This window comes from Rhinoraja longicauda, chromosome 21, assembly GCF_053455715.1.
Source record: "Rhinoraja longicauda isolate Sanriku21f chromosome 21, sRhiLon1.1, whole genome shotgun sequence".
Classification (NCBI taxonomy): Eukaryota; Metazoa; Chordata; class Chondrichthyes; order Rajiformes; family Arhynchobatidae; genus Rhinoraja; species Rhinoraja longicauda.
The window spans coordinates 22,778,250-22,799,807 of NC_135973.1; the positions used below are offsets into that span (position 1 = coordinate 22,778,250).

A 21,558-nucleotide genomic window follows, 5' to 3' on the forward strand; every position below is an offset into this window, starting at 1 on the left:
TGTGCATTCTCCCTGTGACCACGTGGGAATCCTCAATGTGCTCAGGTTTCCTCCCACATCCCAAAGACATGTGGGTTTGTTGGTTAATTGGCTTCTGTATATTGCACCTAGTGTCTAGAGAGTGGATGCAAAGATGGTGTAACATCGAGCCAGTGTGAATGGGTGAGCGATATTTTGTGTGGATTCGGTGGGCTGAAGGGCCCATTTCCATGCGCATTGTCTAAAATAAAATCAATTTCTCAGCAAAAGCTGTGTTTAACCTTGGAATTGTCAATCTAGAAATTATATTTGGACAAGATTTTTGTTTTGTTGCAGCGGAACGGCCTGGACTTGGATGCCGTGAGTTGATGTTTCGGAACTTATTCAAAATTTTGCCAGCGGTCAGTCGAGACATTACCGACTGGGTTCCTGCAACCCGTGTCAAAGCATCGGACCTCCTGATCGTGCTGCTGTTCCACGCTGAGGATCACATCACCCAGCACATGGAGCTGCTGCTCAGCACCTTGTACCGATCTTGTTCAGATGAGGAGAAAACTGTGGTTCAAAACGTATGTATCTGCCTTCACTTGCTCTCAGTTGGAACATAAAACAGTGTAGCACAGTTTAGTTTAGTTTATTAAAATACACGGAAGCCACACAGACCAGTGATCCCCGTACACTAGTTCGATCCTGCACACTTGGTACAATGTAAGAGGGCACTTCGGCCCACAATGTCTGTGCCGAACATGACACCAAGTTAAACTAATCTCCTCTGCCTGCATGTGATCAATTCCCTACATATCCATGTGCCTATCTAAAAGACTCTTAAATGCCACTATCGTATCAACCCCTGTGTTCATGTTCATGTCGTTGGAGCAGAAGTAGGCCATTCAACCCATATGTTCTACTTTGCCATTCAATCATGGCTGATCTATCATTCCCCTCAACCCCATTCTCCTGCCTTCTCCCGATAACCTTTGAAACCCTTACTAATCAAGAATCCATCAATCTCTGAATTCCAGGCACCCACTGCTCTCTGTTAAAAAAAAGATTGCCCTGCACATCTCCTTTAAACTTTGTCCCTCTCAGTTATTATTTATATTGAAACCTGTTAAAAAAAAAACTTATTTTTATGTTACTATATTATGTTTCTAAGATGTGACTGAGCAAATTGTCGAGTGTGGAGATAGTGCCAAGCTGATTGGTACTTGAGCAGTTAAAATATAAACCTTATTCTAATAATGGTAGAGAAGCAGCTCGTAAACCTGGAAGTTGGTACACAGACATTCCTTGGAGTGCTGGAGGCTGAAGGGTGATCTTATAGAGGTGTATAAAATCACAAGGGGAATTGATGAGATGAATGACATAGGCTTTTATCCAGGGTGAGGAAATCAAGAACCAGAGGATATAGGTTTAATGTGAGAGGGGATAGATTTAATAGGAACCAGAGGGGCAACTTTTTCATACATGTGGGCAGCAGAGTGGTGCAGTGGTAGAGTTGCTGCCTTACAGCACCAGAGACCCAGGTTTGATCCTGACTACGGATGCTGTCTGTACAGAGTTTATACATTCCCCCTGTGACCTCATGGGTTTTCTCCATGTGCTCTGGTTTCCTCCCACACTCCAAAGACATACAGGTTAGACGTTAATTGGCTTTTGTAAAATTGTAGGTTGTCTCCAGTGTGTAGGGTCGTGCTAGTGTACGGGGTGATCACTAGTTGGCGTGGGCCGAAGGGCCTGTTTCTGCGCTGTATCTCTAAAGATATGGTGGGGGGTATATGGAATGAGCTGCCAAAGAAGGTAATTGAGCCAGGTACTATAATAACATTTAAAAGACATTTGGACAGTACATAGATAGGAAACGTTTAGAGGGAGATGGAGACCAAGGCATAAGGTTTGTATTTTAACTTGTAGTGGGTCTGGACGCAGTAGGAATCAGGCAAGACGCCAGGTAGGTATTAACAGTAATTTAATCCAGCAACAGAACATCCACACTCTCTCTTCAGTCTCAAGCACAAGTTTTCTCTCTAGCCCCTTCAGGCAAACCCCGTAGCACTAGTCCCTTCCCCAGCCCTGTCCAACCCGTGCCGAGGGGGATGATCGAGGGAGTTGGCTAATCCCCGGGTACCGCCACAAACTGTTTAAAATGTGATGTCTGCCCATCACGCACCATGCACAACAAATGGGACTGTCTTAGATGGGGCATCATAGTCAGCATGGATGAGTTGGGCTGAGTGGCCTGTTTTCATGCTGTATGACTCTATGACTTTATAAATACTGCAAATTGGTCAGATAAAGCTGAAAAAGAATGCAACTCTTGACTTCCTGTTCCCTTTATGATTTTTAGTCTGTGAAAGCAGCAGAGCTGGTTGGAACCTTTGTGGAACCGGAGGTGTCTTTGAAATTAATTCTGACGGCGATCGAGAAATCTGCTTGCACCGCTCATCTTATGGTGTTGGGTGCAGTCATACGGGGCAGCTCAGCACAGGCTCTACATCCACATCTGGTTAAAATCGGAGCAGCTCTGGCACTTCCTGACACATGTCAAGTCTCTGCAAAGGTAAATATCAACAAAAGGGCAAAGGTCCTTCTCAAAGCTCAGTATTCCAGAAAAGAGCTTGATGTTGGAAATCTGAAATAGAAAACACTAGAAATACTCAGCGGGTCCAAGAGAACCAGAGGGGAAAGAAATTATTTTTTAAGTTGATAACCTAGCATCAAAAATTGAAAGAATGACTGATTCTGCAAGTGTGGGGATAGTGAAAGTGAGAGAGGAGGAACAGACAAAGGCACCCTCGAATAAAGAAAGTGCTGGAATAACAGCCGGTCAGGCAGCATCTCTGGAGAACATGGATCGGTGACTTTTCAGGCTGGGACTGAAGAAGGGTCCCGACCTGAAATATCCTATCAATCAGTTTGAAGAGAGGTTCTGTCTTCAATCCTTGTTCTCCGGAGATGCTCCTGACCTGTTGAATTACTCCAGCATTTTGTGCCTTTTTTTGTAAAGCAGCATCTGCAATTCCATGTGGCACACTTGAATGATTTTACTGGTGTCAATTACAGCTTGTGCATTTGTTTCAGTTTTTGTCTCATTATATGTCACCTTGACATCCTGTGCAATTATGTGGTGACATGTATTCTGATTCATACACAAATGTTATTGGGAAAACCTTTTGGAAATATCTGTGTCTGCTACATAGATCCCGTCTGACCTGCTGAGTATTTCCAACATTGTCAGTTTTCATTTTCTTTGCATTTTCATCATTCTTTCATCAATGCCCAAACACATCCTTACAGGTGTGGAACTGTTCAACTATTGTCGGAAAATATTTTGATTATATTTTTGACACAGGTTGCACGCAATTCCTTGGTTGAATCGTCAAAAATAATGTGGCTCAGTTGTTGCCTATAGAGGGTGGTGTTGGATTGTATTAATTCTTTGGGTGCCACGCTTAATGTATGGGAAACCATTTCTTCACAAATAGGGTTCACCAAGCACCAGCAATGCTTTGAATGTAGCTTTCAATGCCCCTTTCGCATCAGTTAGAACAGAATTTAATCCACAAAAGGTCTCACTGCTGGAGTATCTCAGCAGGTCAGGCAGCATTTCTGGAGAACATTGATAGGTGATGTTTCGGATCGAGGCCCTTCTTCGGAAATCAGAAACCTATCCATGTTCTTGAGAGATGATGTGACCTGCTGTGTTACTCCAGCACTTTGTGTCCTTTTGTGTATTAACCAACATCTGCAGTTCCTTGTTTCTAGAATTTAACCCAGACCAATTTGCTGCTCTTCTTGAGAGTCAAGCGTGTTTAATTGTAACATGCACTGAGAACCGGACAATGAAATTCTTACTTGCTGACATGATTTAACACAACATTTCTTACCATTTCTTTTGCTTACTGCTGAAAGCTGCTGAGCATTTAGTTCGACATAGGTCAAGTTAAGATTGATCTATTGGAAACAAATTGGCCACCGTAACTAGAAGGATCGATGCTGCTAATTTTCTAATTGCTTTTTTTCCCTTCATTTTTCTCCTCCTGATTGGAACTTGTTTAAAAAGCTTCAGATTATAATTTTTTGCTGTTTATGAACACGTAGGTCATGACCATTGAAGGGAGGTAAGTTAGTGCCCAGTGACGATCTGTTCAGCCTTGTGAAAAGCAAAAGTAAAATTTCCTTTCTATCAAACAAAGTGTACAGATTTAACCTGGATGCAAGTTCTTTCCACAGATCTCAGACAGGTGCTAATAGTGGTTGCTGGAAAAAAACACGATAATCAGTAAAATGGCCAATTGAGATCCTTTGTTATGGAAGGAAATTCATTCCTTTCAATAAGCATTCAGTTCCCTTTATGGAGGCTTTTTACCTGTGTTCTTAGCCAAATTTTGCACCTGGCAACCCAGCTGACTGAAATTGGATCTATGTCTTTGAAATCTGTTGCATTAATGACAACCTACGAGAAAATGGTATGAGAAAATAAGTTTGTGGCTTTTGTCTAAACAAGATGAGGGAGGAAAAAATAATGTATTTTTACAAAGAGAGTGGCTCTTTAGCACATACTTAGGTCACACTTAATAAATCTCTTTTAGTTTAGCAATAATTTTTTGGCACTTTCATAAAACTAGGAATGAAATAAATGAAAATGAAGGGTTCCATAGATACATAGCAAAATATTGGGGAGATTAAATATCCAAAGATGGTAATGTTGAAAAGTACATCCGTCAATGTTGGTTGTTGATAAAAAAACATTTACCAGGTGAAGTGGCATTGAATGGTGGAAATGTTGAATAAGTTGAATTGATCCCATGTTTTTAAATATAATTCAAGGTACAATGAAAAAAATATAATCCTAGTAAATGAATTGCATCAGAAATAATTTAGTCACTGGTCCAGAGCAATGGGTGTTTCTGTGTTCCCTTCCAATACTTGTGCCTGGAAAGTGGGTTGAAATTTTATCTGGTGTCTGCTACTTTTCTGAGCAGGTAGTTGATGTGTAAGAAACAGCTGATGACCTGTGTGGTGCTTATAGTTTCCAGTGATAGCCCTGAAGTGCACTCTTTGCTTATGTTCTCACCAGAACAACCTGAGCAGTTTTAATATATCAAAAACACATGTAGGTTTATATTGATGTGAAAGTTTTTAACATAGCTTGGGGATCAAATTTGGAACAAATTTGTAATTTCCATTAAGGTCTTATTAATTCCCTTGGGGCTCTATTCATATAAATATATATATATATATAAAATAAAAATCATAAGTCAGCAAGTGAAATGGGAAGTGCATTTTCAGTGCAAGACTTTAATTGATTATTTTCTTTCTCTAGGTGGAATACTTGGAACAACTGCTTCTGTGTGTACAGATCTTAATTACAGTATGTGGCAGACAATGCAGCGAAATCAATCTGCCACTTCTTAAAGTGCTGGTGACAATTCTGTCCATGACATCTGACCGAGAGCTGGAAAACAAGGTATTACAAAGTTAAAACCACATCAGTTAGTTAAATAAAGTTCATCTGTAATTTGCCGATTGATTTTTTTTTCTTCTTCTGAAAGCCAACCATTTCAAAGCCTAAATGAATGGGTTCACTGTCTTTCAGCTTTAATTTTGGGTATATGTTAATTTATAGCTAAAGTTCCATCTCGTAAGGAGTTTGGCTCTGCTGAGAGTTGAAGTGGTTTTCAGTGGAAGAAATGTTGAATAGGTTGAATTGATCCTATGTCTTTAAATGTAATTCTAGGTACAATGAAAAAATATATAATCCTAGTAAATGGATTGCATCAGAAATAATTTGGTCACTGGTCCATAGCAATGTGTATTTCTATGTTCCCTTTCCCTTGATTTATTTTTTTCTATCCCTCGTTACTTCAGCCTTATCTTTGTCCGTAGCCATCTCTAATCCATCCTGGTTCTGACCCTGTAATTGGCCTTGTCATAAAGGTGCACTAAGGTTGCTATTGGTACCTTGTGAAGTCTAAATGGCAATTACTTCTGTCCTCCAGCACTATGATATAGATTTGCTTTAATTTTGAACTTGGATGGAACTTAGTGCAATTAGCTAAAGGATAATCACATGCATTTGAGAGCAAGGGATCATGGTAACTCAAATTTCACTGTACCTTAACTGGTACATGTGACAATAAACTGACCTTGAAACCTTGGTGTTTGACCAACAGGACAAAATGTTCCAGATTTCTGGTAAAATTCCATTTTGAATGATTTGGGTTTTCAAAACACTTTTGTTAAAGCTTTGCGTTACCAAGTAATGACTGTAGTAAATAGTTTTTAATCTCTATACCTGACAACAGACTTGAATTGTTTTCTTTAAAACATTGGTTGGAGGTTGCGGGCAGACCTGATAGAAGTGTGTAGAATTATGAGAGGTCTTTTTCCCAGGATGGAAACTTTAAATACTAGATAGCATAGCTTTAAGGTGAAAGGGATAAAGTTTAAAGGCGATGTGCGGTACATATTTTTTACAGAGTAATGAGTGCCTGTAAACCGCTGCTGGTAGTGGTGGTTGAGGCAGATATGATAGTGGTATTTAAGAGATTTTTGGATAGCATATGGATTTGCAGGGAATGGAGGAATATGGAGTATAAGAGTTGATCATGGCATCATGTTCGGCACAGACATTGTTGGACAAAGGGCCTGTTCTTGTGCTGTATTCTATGTTTAACACCTTTACCACATGGTCAACAGCAATCCAACAAGCCGGATCACCATTAACTTCTTAGAGGAATTTAGAGATGGGGAACAATATTGGCAATACTTATATCCTGTGAAAGAATAAAAATGAAATGGGTGAAAAGCACCATCAGATAGAAAATAGGCTCTATAAAATGGGAAACCAAAGACCACCATTTGGATTATTAGTTGAGAGCACAGTATCATAGCAAGTCGCTGTTGGTGCCTTCTGCAGTGTGTCTTGGGTAAGGTTGCTGGAAGTGCAGCTGTTATGTGGACAAATGTTGTCTGAATGTGAAGCAAATGATAAGGCATAACTGAGAATAAGTTTCTCAGACATTGACTGAAGACATCATCTATCCATGTTCGGGTCTGAAGAAGGGTCTCGACCCGAAACGTCACCCATTCCTTCTCTCCCGAGACGCTGCCTGACCCGCTGAGTTACTCCAGCATTTTGTGAATAAATCTATCCATGTTCTCCAGAGATGCTGCCTGATCCGCTGAGTTACTCCAACATTTTGTGTCTATCTTTGCAAAAAGCCAGCATCTGCAAAAATTATGCAAGAGGAATAGGTGGCTCTTGTAGCTATTTAAGCATAGGTGTAAAATTAGCAATGTTACATGGCAAGAAAAAACAATAAGAGCGTGTTACAGTACAATAGAGAGGATAAAGAAAATGGTGGATTGCATTATTAAGGGATTGATTACATATTTGGAGGTTGGGAAATTGCTGTTCAGATGGCTTTGACAGATTCCATCAAGAGCAGTCACGATTCTTAACTCATTTCTGGAAATACATTACTGATTTTGAAAGGTAGACGGTAAACTTTGTCTTGGCAGCTTAAGTTACGAGGACAGTCAAATTACTTTGGTCTCATTGATTTCATAAAGTAGGAAACTTCCAGGTGACCTAATAGAAAAGGAATTGACAAAACCCACCCAGACCATTTGTTCACGTTGACGAGTATTTAGGACTAAAGAAGGAAATCAACTGGAATATGATACTCGAAGGAGGATCAGGCAACTAAATAATAAACAAAGGAGGAACTTGTTTTTATGTCGCGTCCTTGACAGCTTCCGGATGTCTCAAAGTGCTTTGTTGCTAATGAAGTACTTTTAATGTGTGGTCACTGTTGTAATGCAAGTATAAATTAATGAAAGAATGCTATTGGAATATTGCTGGATAAAAAGTTTATTGATGAAGAAGGATTTGATGGATACAGTGAGAAGGATGTTAGGTGGGGCTTGACTGAAATATTGAATCATTAGCATTTCTTGTCACTAAAAATTCTTGCAAAGTAAAATAAATTGCATACATATAGTGTCTTATGCCTTTCCAAAGTACATTGCAACCAATGAATTAGTTTTGCAATGTGACAACATTCAGTATGTGTACGAAATAAGGTCCTACAAATAACAGCGCTGTGACTAACAAATTATGATTTTTTGTGATGTTCATTAAAGCATAAACGTTAGCCAGGTGTCCAAGGAATTGGTATAGAAAATCTTAAGACAATCCACATTTTCTCTTTACATTTGAGATGTTTCAAGCTAATTTTTCCTCGACCTCATCAATGAAAATTCAATTCACAGATGTGCAGATTGACCACCATAAAGAGAAAAAGTGATCGGTCTTTTAATATTTTCAAAGCAAAATCTTTGGGGGGTCCCAATGAATGTTCATCAATTCATCAACGTTACTGTCAAGAATAGACACAAAGAGCTGGAGTAACTCAGCGGGTCAGGCAGCATCTCTGGAGAAAAAGGACTGAAGAAGGTTCCCGACCCGAAACGTCACCCATCCTTTCTTCTCCTGAGACACTGCCTGACCTGCTGAGTTACTCCATCACTTTGTGTCTATCTTCAGTATAAACCAGCATCTGCAGTCCCTTTCTACATATTTTACTGAAAAAGATAATTTGTTAGCACACTACTTAGGAGCTTGTTGTCAACAAATAGATTGTCATGTTTCTCGCATTCAACATTTATTACACTCTTTGGGTTGGCCTGAAATAACTGGAAAAAAATGATAATCAATGCATGGGCCCATTCTTTACATGAATATTGCATAAAGATTGATTACCATTCACCCAAAATTGTCTAAAATCTTTTTAGTGATTCAATGTGTAAATAGTTTTAATTTTCTGGGATACATTGGACCTTCATTAAATTAAGATAGTTCTTTGTCTTTATATGATTTATATTAAGATTCAAGAAATAGTCATCACAAATTTTAAGACAGTTTAAGGTTAGCAAGAAACAGCAACCTAATAATTAGGGAAGCAAATGGAACATTGGCCTTCATCATTCTTACAATAAAGGTCAAAGTTCCATATGCCTTCATAATAAGAAGGATGGAGTAAAAAAAAAAGGGAAGACTTAAGAAAATAGCCCAAACATTAGTGAGACAACACTTGGAGTACTTGGTACGGCTTGTCTCTTTATCTCAGGCACTTTGTTTCAGCACTTGAAGAGAAGGTTCACCAATCTGATTCCTGGACTGATGGGGTTGCTCTGTAAGCAAAGATAGCGTGAACAAGGTTCATACCCTCAGGAATTTAGAAGCATAAGACGTGCTTTTGTTGAAGCATCTCAGATTTTGAGGAAGTTTGACGGGATAGAGATGATGAGAACCTTTCCTCGTGTATGGCAATCTAAAATATGGTCAATCTCAGGGTAAGGAGTTTTTACTTTAGACTTTAGAGATACGGCATGAACAAACTCCATACAGGCAGCACCCATGGTCAGGATTGAACCCAGGTCTCTGTTCGCTGTAAGGAAGCAACTCTACCGCTGCACCGTGCCACCCTATCCAAATCTTAGAGTCACCTATCTAAGACTTGGATGAGGAGTAATTTCTTCTGAGTGGTAAATCTTGGAATTTCTCCACCATAGAGAAATGTGAATGGCAAGCCTGTGTAGAGTCTATGCAAAGATGAATCAAGGATTACAGGAATCAGGCGGGAAAATGAAGTTGAAAGCCCAAACCAGATCACCCATGATCTTATGAAATGGTGGAGCAGTATCAAAGGGGCCGAATGGTTGGCTTGTGTTAATCTTTTTAATAGAAGAGTGGCCTCTGGCTGTACAGCTGTTTGTGATTTTGCTGATTTTCTTCTGTAAACTGCTGCAATAATTAATATTTGGGCATCTTAAATGCTTACAAATGGGGGGTTTTTCTGAGCGTCTTTGTCTGAGAATATTATGTGCTGTGTTCTAATCTAATTAATGCATTTGTGTGAAGTCATTGGAAATATTTCAGCAAGCAACCCCTGTTCTCTGATTCTGAGCCGTAACTGTCGCCGCTCACTCTAAAGGCTAATTTTTTTTTAAAAATGAAGCAAAAGACATGTCCAGTTTCCATTTACTTTTTTTAGAGGGGAAATAAAAAGCTGCAGCTATTTTCAACTTGTTCCATTTCCTGATCTGATTAAAGGACGGACAGAATGAATCAGAATTTTCCTATGAGTTGAAACTCTGTGTGTGTGTGTGCACATGTGTGTCTTAGTGTTTCGTTTTTAATTTAGAGATATAGTGTGGAAACAGGCCCTTCTGCGTCGACCAGCGATATCCAGACACTAACACTATCCTACACACACTAGGGACAATTTACAATTATACCAAGCCAATTAACCTACAAACCCATACATATTTGAAGTGTGGGAGGAAACTGGAGATCCCAGCGAAAAACCATGCAGGTCAAGGGGAAAGCGTACAAACTCTGCTCAAACTACCCGTAGTCAGGATCGAACCCGGGTCTCTGGCGCTGTAAGGCACAATTCTACTGCTGCACCACCGGCTGCCCTGTTTCTGTGATCAAATTGCCTCTCGTGGGTACCCTGGAGCAGGGGCAAAAACATAAATAAAACTTTATTTTCTGTCCTTTGCTGGTATCTACTTGCGCGATGCACATTGCAATTACCCAGAGGCCTTGAATGCCAACAAATACAGATGTAGTCTGCTAGAGTGACAGAGGCACCAGTCCAATGTTCTTTCCTTCCTTGTGGTAAAGAGACTGGACTCCACGTCTACTAGTTTTCCATTTATTGACCAGTATGCTTTAACCTTTATCCTGCTGCCACATCATGCAGCTCACTTGTGAGGTTGCCACCCAAGCGGTCATCGGTCATAAACCAACGCAAATTGACGAATAGCATCTCGTATTTCGCTTGGGCAGCCTACAACCCAGCACTAAGAATATTGATTTCTCTACTTTCAAGTAACCCTTGCCTTTCCTCTCTCTCTCTCCATCCCTCCCCCACCATAGAAATTTCACTGTCGGCTTGCTTCGTTTCACTGTTCGTATCCCCTCGTTATCACTTTTTCCACAGCCAACAAAGGACCATTGTGGGTTCCACCTTACCTTGATCACCGGTGCTGGCTTTGATTTGCTCTTTTCATACCTTTCATTCATTTGTTCTTTGTACCCTTTCATACCTCTAGTTCCTCTCTCCCCTGACTCTCAGTCTGAAGAAGGGTCTCGACCTGAAATGTCACGTATTCCTTTTCTCCAGAGATGCTGCCTGACCCGCCGAGGTACTCCAGTATTTTGTGTCTATCTTTGGTCATTCATTTGTTTCACTTGTTGTGAGAACTTTGGAACTCATACTGGGAACAATTTTCACTTCCTGCGTTTTGAACAGGGTAGGTTGTTCTATAGTTGTATCATGCATCAATGTCTTTGAAATCTCTGAAAAGCTATATGTCCTTTTTGAAGTGTTGAACCAAAGTGCCTATTCATGCAAAACCCTTGACTGATTATTTAATAAAGAGAATGACTTTTTTGCCTTAATTGTTCAGATGCTGAATTGCCTTTGTAGTGTCAATATTCACATGATAACATTCTCAGGTGAAATATTTTGTGTTGTGCCAAAAATAATTTGCTTAAACCTCAGAACCAGGCCTTGAATTTAACTGGTAAAATGTTATGAAAAGCCATTGGTGTCCCATGTGAAGCAGGTATGGAGCAATCTCCATTTGTATTACAGGATGCCTTGGATCCACAGCTTAATTCTCTCCTGCTTCTACATAGAACTGTAGAATGTATAGGAAGGAACTGCAGATGCTGGTTTACACTGAAGATAGACACAAAATGCTAGAGTAACTCAGCGGGACAGGTACATCTCTGGAGAGAAGGAATGGGTGTCTGAAGAAGAATCTCGACCCAAAATGTCACACATTCCTTCTTCCAGAGATGCTGCCTGTCCCGTTGAGTTACTCCAGCATTTTGTGTCTATCTTTGCCATAGAACTGTAGAGCACAGGAACATGCCCTTCGGCCCACAATGTCTGTGCCGAACATGATGCCAAGACTAACCCTGATCTATCGCCACATATCATATCATATCATATATATACAGCCGGAAACAGGCCTTTTCGGCCCACCAAGTCCGTGCCGCCCAGCGATCCCCATACATTAACACTATCCTACACCCACTAGGGACAATTTTTACATTTTACCCAGCCAATTAACCTACATACCTGTATATTCACAAAATGCTGGAGTAACTCAGCAGGTCAGGCAGCATCTCGGGAGAGAAGGAATGGGTGACGTTTCGGGTCGAGACCCCTACGTCTTTGGAGTGTGGGAGGAAACCGAAGATCTCGGAGAAAACTCACGCAGGTCACGGGGAGAACGTACAAACTCCTTACAGTGCAGCACCCGTAGTCAGGATCGAACCTGAGTCTCCGGCGCTGCATTCGCTGTAAAGCAGCAACTCTACCGCTGCGCTACCGTGCCGCCACATGATCCATATCCCTCCATTCCCCGCATATCCACGTGCCTTTCCAAAAACCTCTCAAATGCCATTTTCATATCTGCCTCCACCATCACCCTGGCAGTGTATTCTTTTAAACCACCCTTCATTTAAAAAATCTTTGCCCTGCAATCTTTTGAACGTTGCTCCTGTTACTTTAAAGCAATGCCCTCTTGTATTTGACATTTCCATTCTTGGGAGAAAAGGTTCTTACTATTGACCCTATCTATGCCTCTCAGAATTTTCATTTCCTCCATCCACACCAGGCCAGAACTGATTTTGCAGTTGCAAACTTTCTCTATAATTAATAATAAAGATGTGAGATTGATATGATAGCTTTCACAACCTCTCAGTCCAACCTCCTCAGTCAATGATATGCTTTTGAAGTCCAATCACTATTGTAAAACAGAGAAACAGAAAAGCTTACTAGTGCATTGCACACGGCAAGGTTCTACATACATGTAGGAAGGAACTACAGCAGATGCTGATTTAGACCAAAGACAGACACAAATGCTGGAGTAACTCAGCAGGTCAGGCAACATCCCTGGAGAAAAGGAAACAGGTGATATTTTGGGTTGAGACCCTTCTTCAGACTGGGAGTTAGGGGAGAGGGATACTAGAAGTATGAAAAGGTTCAGAACAAATCAGAGCTGGCACCGATGACCAAGGAAAGGTGGAGCCCACAATGGTCCTTTGTTGGCTGTGGAAGAGGTGATAACGAGGGTATATATGGATGCATACAGTGGAACTAGTAGGATGACAAGGGTGGGGGAGGGACACAGATGGAGGGAATGCAAGGGTTACTTGAAATTAGATAACTCAATATTCATACCACTGGGTTGTCGGCTATATGAGGTGCTGTTCCTCCAATTTGCATGTGCTCATTCGGACAGTGTAGGAGGCCCAGGACAGAAAGGTCAGTATGGGAATGGGAAGAGGAGATAAAATGTTTAGCAAATGGGAGATCATGTAGGTCAAGGTGGACTGAGTGTAGGTGTTCAGCGAAACGGTTGTCCAGTTTGCGCTTGGTCTCGCCGATATATAGGGGATATATGGTTCCACATATAGCAGTTTAATAATGACCAGGTAACCAGCCTGGATGAAAAGAGACACAAAATGCTGGAGTAACTCAGCGGGTCAGGCAGCATGTGTATGAAGGAACTGCAGATGCTGGTTTAAACCGAAGATAGAACAAAATGCTGGAGTAACTCAGCGGGACAAGCAGCATCTCTGGAGAGAAGGAATTGGTAATGTTTTGGGTCGAAACCCTTCTTCAGCCTGATGTCAGGGGAGAGGGAGATACATAGATAAGGAAGTCTAAGGTGTGAAAACAAGACGAAGGGATTGGAGATCAATTAAAATGTAGAATAGATCATTGTTAGCCGGGAGAAGGTAGCAACAAAGCAAACAGAGATAAAATGAAGTCGGAGACAGTAAGACTGGTCGCAGAACAGGGAAGGGGGAGGGATGGAGAGAGAGGGAAAGCAATGGTTACTTGAAGTTAGAGAAGTCAATGTTCATACTACTGGGGTGTAAGCTGCCCAAGCGAAATATGAGGTGCTATTCCTCCAATTTGCGCTGGGCCTCCACTGACAATGGAGGAGGCCCAGGACAGAAAGGTCAATGGGAGGGGGAGTTAAGGTCAGGCAGCATCTCTGGAGAAAAGGAATAAGTGACAGCACCAATTCTTTTTCTGCAGAGATGCTGCCTGACCCGCTGAGTTACTCCAGTATTTTGTTTTGATCTTCGGTGGAAACCTGCATCTGCAGTTCCTTCTTACCACACAACCTGGATGAAGTTGGTTCAGCAATTACCACTGGTTGAGGTAATGTCTTGTTCTTCAAAATAATGTTGTGGGATGTGAGAGAATAAATAGCATCTCAATTTATTCTCATCTGCAAGAAGACACTTAGCATTCCCTCAGTTCCGCACTGGAAATACCATCTTGGTTTTGTTTGGGCTGACCGCTGGATATGGAGAACGCACAACTTTCTAAGTCAGAGGGCAACGTTGAAAGGCTAGCACATGTTGGTGCAGCTAAGGAATTGATGTTGTGTAAGGAGTGCTGGCTTATGATTTAATTTTAAGTAGAACTACACTGAATGTTTTAATCACTGAATGTTTTAATCCTATGTAGAACTGAGTTATATAAAGCGTGACTATCTGTAGATTTTGGAAGCACAAATGGCAGTCTCTTTGCACCAGTTTGAATTTAGCCTATAATGATGAGATGGGACTCTGTTCTCTGAACCCGTTATAAAGAGTTGTAGGTGAAATAAATTTGGGCAGTCTCCATCCGTTTCCCAATGGGACTCAGGCCACAGCACGAAACTTCCCGTAATTAGGCACAAATTGCCAATCTGTCTCTGAAAAGCTGCAAGGATGGATGGTCTGGGAAACGGGAGCATTACGTTGGTGCAGTAGTTGGTGATCATTACGAGATTCAGAGTTAAAACACATTACTGAAAGAACTAAGGGAGTTTTATGCTTCATGTCGCAATATGGTACCTGTCACATCTGTGTGTTGCATGCTATGGAAAGTTACATGAAGTTCTTTTTTTTTTAAACGCCTTGATTGTGGCTGGTCTACATAATGAAAACTGAATTTCTCCTTGTATGGTAATATTGAAAGTTTACACTTAAAATTCGATATGCGGGTTAAGTCTGATCGGTGTAATGCTCCAAGCTGTCTATCAACTAGATTTAACGACCGTTTGTTTTGACTGGAAAGGTATGCACGGAAGATGGATATATACATTAATGACTTAGATGAAGGGATTAAAAGTAACATTAGCAAATTTGTGGATGACACAAAGTTGGGTGGCAGTGTGAACTGTGAGGAGGATGCTATGAAGATGCAGGGTGACTTGGACAGGTTGTGTGAGTGGGCAGATGCATGGCAGATGCAGTTTAATGTAGATAAATGTGAGGTTATCCACTTCGGTGGAAAGAACAAGAAGGCAGATTATTATCTGAATGGTGTCAAGTTAGGAAATGGGGAAGTACAAAGAGATCTGGGTGTCCTTGTTCATCATTCACTTAAAGTTAGCATGCAGGTACAGCAGGCAGTGAAGAAAGCTAATGGCATGTTGGCCTTCATAACAAGAGGAGTTGAGTACAGGAGCAAAGAGGTCCTTCTGCAGTTGTACAGGGCCCTAGCGAGACCGCACCTGGAGTACTGTGTGCAGTTTTGGTCTCCAAATTTGAGGAAGGATATTCTTGCTATTGAGGGCGTGCAGCGTAGATTCACTAGGTTAATTCCCGGAATGGCAGGACTGTCGTATGTTGAAAGACTGGAGCGACTAGGCTTGGATACGCTGGAATTTTGAAGGATGAGAGGGGATCTTATTGAAACATATAAGATTATTAAGGGATTGGACACATTAGAGGCAGGAAACATGTTCCCAATGTTGGGGGAGTCCAGAACCAGGGGCCACAGTTTAAGAATAAGGGGTAGGCCATTTAGAACGGAGATGAAGAAAAACTTTTTCAGTCCGAGAGTTGTAAATCTGTGGAATTCTCTACCTCAGGAGGCCAATTCTCTGGATGCTTTCAAGAGAGAGCTAGATAGAGCTCTTAAAGATAGCGGAGTCAGGGGGTATGGGGAGAAGGCAGGAACGGGGTACTGATTGTGAATGATCAACCATGATCACATTGAATGGCAGTGCTGGCTTGAAGGGCCAAATGGCCTACTCCTGTACCTATTGTCTGTAATCCAGTGAATGAATGTCCTGCTAATTGCTTAACATGAAGTCTTAGAAAGATGCCATTTAACCTATCATACCTGAGCCAGCTCTTTGGGAAAGACAACAATTAATGCTACACTTCTCTTTCCCTGAAGCTCTGTAAATTATTCTTTTGCATGTGTTGCGATCTAGTTGCCCTTTGAATATCTAAGGGCATCTATTTGTATTTCTCTGATTCTCTGAAGCAGGGCATATCATTTGGAATCTAATTACTTGTACCTGCTGAATGCTTTCTCTCCATTGTGTTTTCATTTTTTTCTGAGAAAATTGTATCTCAAGGTTTGTGGTTTGTTTTCATGTTATGCCTTCCTGCCATACTGTTCCTCTCCAATTATAAATTTGATCTGATTCAACATTGAATTGCAAACTCGACTATGTTGACTGTACAACTAAAACCAAATGAACTTTGGACTCTCTCTGTCCAAAGGAAATGTCCATGTTCTCCAGTTTGTAGACAGCATCAGCAGCCCCTTGTGTCTCTATCCCCACACTGGGAATCTCTGGCTGAGTACCATTCAACACAGAGAATTGCTTTTTGGGTGGAATGCAGAACAACTGGTCTTTAAGGCCAGGTTAAGACTCTATATTTTTAAGAACTGAAACTGGAAGGATACACGTTGGTGCCAGAAACATGACTCTTGTGTACTGCCTCAGTATAATCTACTATTCTTATCCTCTTGTACTTGGGTACGATTGTACTCGTGTATAGTATGATTTTCCTGAATAGTATGTGAAAAAAAGAATCTCGCTGTACCTGGGTACATGTGGCAAGAAAGTACCAATGAGATGTTGCCTGACCTGCTGAGTTACTCTTGCACTTTGTTGCTTTTTTTGTAAACCAGCACCTGCATTTCTTTGTGTCTCCAAAGGAACTTTGGTGTTGTTGCAACACTGCAATCCATCAGGTCTGGGTAATTTGCTCGGAACAAATAATCCGTTTGCTCTGAAAATAACAACTGCACCAGTATGCTTGCAACTAACAGCCTACATATGGCTAATTTTCCATGCCACCATATTGAGAGGTCCGTCTCTAACATGATTCATAATGAATTGTTTGCAGGTAGAGAAGACCGTAGCTTCACTTGCTGCAGCAGAAGACCTTGAAAACTCTTTGGACCTTTATAGACTACATATACGGCAACTGATTGAATGGGTGGCTGACACTCAGCATGAGTGGACCAAATACTCTATACAGCACCTGCAATTTGAAACAATTATCACTCAGTCAGGTAAGGAAGATAAATTCCATGCCCTATTCATATTTAAAGTTGTCTGACATCTTGTTCCTGAATTTCTGTTTTATTTTATGATCTCCATTACATTGACTGAAGTTTTGTGACTCCTTGGACTATAAGAATTTTCAAACTCTTGACATTTCAAACACTTTCTGCAGAATTTGTATTGTGTTTCTTACAAGTATTCATATTTCCAATCATCTGTTATGGGAGGGCAGGAGCAAGCTTTATTTTGTACTTACAAGGAACTGCATTTGCTGGAATCTTGAGCAAAATACAAAGTACTGGAGGAACTCTGTGGATCAGGCAGCATCTGTGCAGGGAAGAGATAAATTCTGAGTTGGGGGGCAGGAAGCTTCTTCAGACTCTGAAGAAGGTTCCCAACCTGAAATGTCGCCTATCCGTTCCGTTTACAGATGCTGTCTAACTTCCTGAGTTCCTCCAATACTTTCTTATTTGCTTAAGCTTTATGTTGTATTTGGCCAGCTCCACTCTTCACTTTTCTGGCATAAATGACCATCATAGAACATTGAACATGAAATAGTACAGCACAGGAACAGGCCCTTCGGCCCACAATGTCCATGCCAAACATGATGCCGGGTTAAACTAATCTCCTCTACCTGCACGTGATACATAATGGGTCCAGAAATGTCCCATTCAGATGTGTTCCGTTTGATATTCAGTTCAGTAATGAGCGCACTATGCTTACGAGACCAAATGTGTGGTCATTCAAATGCCCTGTATTTATCTATCGATTCTACTTCTTTCATGGTAAATAACAAAAGCCACTCTATTCCAATATCTTTTTCACCAGAATAATAAACTTCTTTTAAACAACGCTCAAGTGTTGAATTAAGCTTTATTTTTCAGTTCTTTCAACAGAACAATTCTTGACACACATGTTTGGTTTGATCCTAGTACAACAGAAAGGTTCATGTTTTCCACTTGAATAAACCTGTTCAAATTTGATCAGTGAGTGTGAATGTACTGTTGTAATAAAGGCATTTAAAATGAGAGGTTGCTCTGTTTATAGATTTTTCTTCCTTGTAATTTTTTTTAATCTCTTCAGGTTTTTTTATATTGCTAACAAGTGTGAGATTACAACAGCAGTGCAACAAAATGCATAATTTAAAATCCAGTAGTTCAGAAACATAGATAGGGATGTATTTAGAGTCTCAAAATTGGATGAAATTCTGAGATTTTTCAAAGATGCAGTACCTCTGCCTAGTGGCTATCCAAGTCATTTGGAATGTGTCTTAAATGTATGTTATAGGAGCAGAATTAGGCCATTCTACACTGCCATTCAATCATGGCTGATCTATCTTTCCCTCTCCATCCTTTTGCTTTCTCCCCATAACCCCTGACACCCATACTAATCAAGAATCTGCTCAAGATTGACAGATGCTTGGAGATTACAAGGAAGAAAATGGTGGCACGGTGGCACAGTGGTAGAGTTGCTGCCTTACAGCGAATGCAACGCTGGAAAACCGGGTTCGATCCTGCCTATGGGTGCTGTCTGTACGGTGTTTGTACGTTCTCCCCGTGACCTGCGTGGGCTTCCGCTGAGATCTTCGGTTTCCTCCCACACTCTAAAGATCTACAGGTATGTAGGTTAATTGGCTTGGTAAATATAAAAATTGTCCCTAGTGGGTGTAGGATAGTGTTTATATGCGGGGATCGCTGGTCGGCACGGACCCCGTGGGCTGAAAGGCCTGTTTCCGCTCTGTATCTAAAACGAAACCTAAAAAAACAAAAAAATCTCCGCCTATAAAAACATCCACAGCCGTTTGTGGCAATGAATTCCACAGATTCACCACCCTCAGACTAAAGAAATTCCTTCTCATCTCCTTTCTAAAGGTACGTAATTTGCCGTTTAAAATATTCAATTGAATTTTAATTTGATCATAAAATTGATTGGCAGCAGCACCAGAGGCATGGAGTTTTCTAGTCTGCTGCTGTCTTGTAGGAAACCCATATCAGAGCTTGAACTTTGATGTAATCCAAGTAGGTTTATTGCAATGGTTGCTGCAAGCAAACCTTATTCCCTGCAGTCTGGAATAATTTTTCTATGTAGTTTTTGCACTGTCTTTGTATCCAAGGTTGCAATAAACCCAGCGGCAGTCAACTGGCTGCCTACCACTCGTCACATCTTCCCATCTCCACCCCTTTCCGTTTTCCACAGAGACCATTCCCTCCGTAACTCCCTGGTTCACTCATCCCTTCCCATCCAAACCATCCCCTCCCCAGGTACTTCCCCTTTACATTGTTCAGTGCTGTGGTTGTAACCTCATTTGGAATGATCAATCGGATTGCCTTAACACAGGCTGGTTAATCTATCCTGACATAAAATGGTAAAAAAAACTTTTATTTCTAGGCAGCAACTGTAACTTTTCCTGTGTTGCTTGTTTTTTTGTTGTTAATGCTTGGTCCCAGATAACTCATGGACCCTATTTGTACTGTGTGGGAAGCCATGTTTTTAAAACAACTATGACTTTTAAACCATTTCTTATGAAGCATTCATTGCTAGCTGAGAAAAGAGTTTTTCAGGCAATTGCAAAGTTTCAAATATTAGTCATTAAATTGGTCATTCCTTTCCTTCTTTCTCAAAAAGAGCATTATGAATTGCTATCAAAGATAGACACAAAGTGCTGGAGTAACTCGGCGGATCAGGCATCATCTCTGGAGCTTGGTGTCTTCTCCAGAGATGCTGCCTGACCTGCTGAGTTACTCCAGCACTTTGTGTCTATCTTTGGTAGAAATCAACATCTGCAGTTCTTTGTTTCTACTGTGAATTGCTACTACTTGCCTTAAATGACTTGTGTACTGCAGATACTGGTTAAGGAAGGCCATTCACCATTACCTTTCTGACGGCCATCCACAAAGTTCTTTAAGTGGTCTAATCTGATATCCGTTCAGTTAAGTGCTTTCTACAGTGGATGCGATGTGTCTTCCTGAAGGATGAAAAATAATAAGGCTTTTAAACAAATCCTTGCTAAAAAGTACAGCGTCTAAACCAGATAACCTAAATTAAACAAAGACACAAAGTGCTGAAGTAACTCAGCAGGTCAAGCAGCATCTCTGGAGAACATGGATAGGTGACATTGTGACCCGAAACATCGCCAGCCCTGTCCTTCAGAGGTGCTGCCTGACCTGCTGAATTATTGCAGCACTTTGTTTTTTCCCTCGTTAACCAGCACCTGCAGTTTCTTTCGTCTCCAATATAAACAGGAAGTACAGAAAGCAATGTAACTGGTGGGAAAGATGTGGTTGGTTCTGAGAGAGAGAGATGCAGGGGACTAAGAAAAAAATCTCCTCCACTTGATTAACTTTTTGAAGGGGAAAAAAATTAACAATTGTAAAATTAAATTGTCAGAGTCAGAGAGGTTGTTTGGCAAATATCTACTTATCTCGCCGCAGAGCGCAGAGGATTGTGTCTTGTTAGGGGGAGCACAGTGGCGTAGCAGTAGAGCTGCTGCCTTACAGCACCAAAGACCCAGGTTCAATCCTAACTATGGGTGTTGTCTGTACAGAGTGTATACATTCTCCCCATAACCGTGTGGGTTTTATCCAGGTGCTCCAGTTTCCTTCCACACTCCAAAGACGTACAGGTTTGTAGGTTTGTAGGTTAATTGGTTTTGTTAAATTTGTAAATTGTCCCTATTGTGTAGGATAGTGTTAGTTTACGGGGTGATCGCTGGTCGGCGCAGATTCGGTCGGCCAAAGGGCCTGTTTTCACATTGTATATCTAAAGTCAGTGCTAACGGTTTCTGACATGTTTGGTCTGCAACCCATGAGTTAATACCCAACTTCATGAAGTTGGAAATGTAACGGCGTCTAGATTCCAACGTTGAATCTTTCTGAGGGTGTTACAGTTGTGTAACCTATAGTTCTGAGTGCATACACAGATTGTAATGTTCAACTTTGCCCAAGAGTACTTCAGAAGGTCTTGTCTGCCTTACCCAGTAATAACAGTGAATGATGGCTGCCTCACCCTTACTAATCGTGGAAAATCCTGGCCAAAACATGAACCATAATTAAATGTTCAGACTTTTTTTTCGTGGAAATGTCAAAGTACGTTGTCAATTTGCCTGAAGTGTTTGATCCATACAGCAATTTGGTTATTTTCCCCTTTCTACAGAATATTACACGAAAAGCT

General features: G+C 41.0%; 1 protein-coding gene across 2 annotated transcripts in view; it reads left to right on the forward strand.

Annotated features, from left to right (window-relative positions):
* Positions 1–21,558, forward strand: part of dnaaf5 (dynein axonemal assembly factor 5) — an 89,232-nt gene that overhangs the window by 42,201 nt on the left and 25,473 nt on the right. For both annotated transcript variants that reach the window (XM_078418105.1, XM_078418106.1), the window contains exons 5-8: positions 316–548; positions 2,327–2,539; positions 5,306–5,449; positions 17,228–17,396. In XM_078418105.1, the coding sequence (XP_078274231.1) occupies positions 316–548; positions 2,327–2,539; positions 5,306–5,449; positions 17,228–17,396 (759 nt within the window). The remainder of the gene's footprint in view (positions 1–315; positions 549–2,326; positions 2,540–5,305; positions 5,450–17,227; positions 17,397–21,558) is intronic.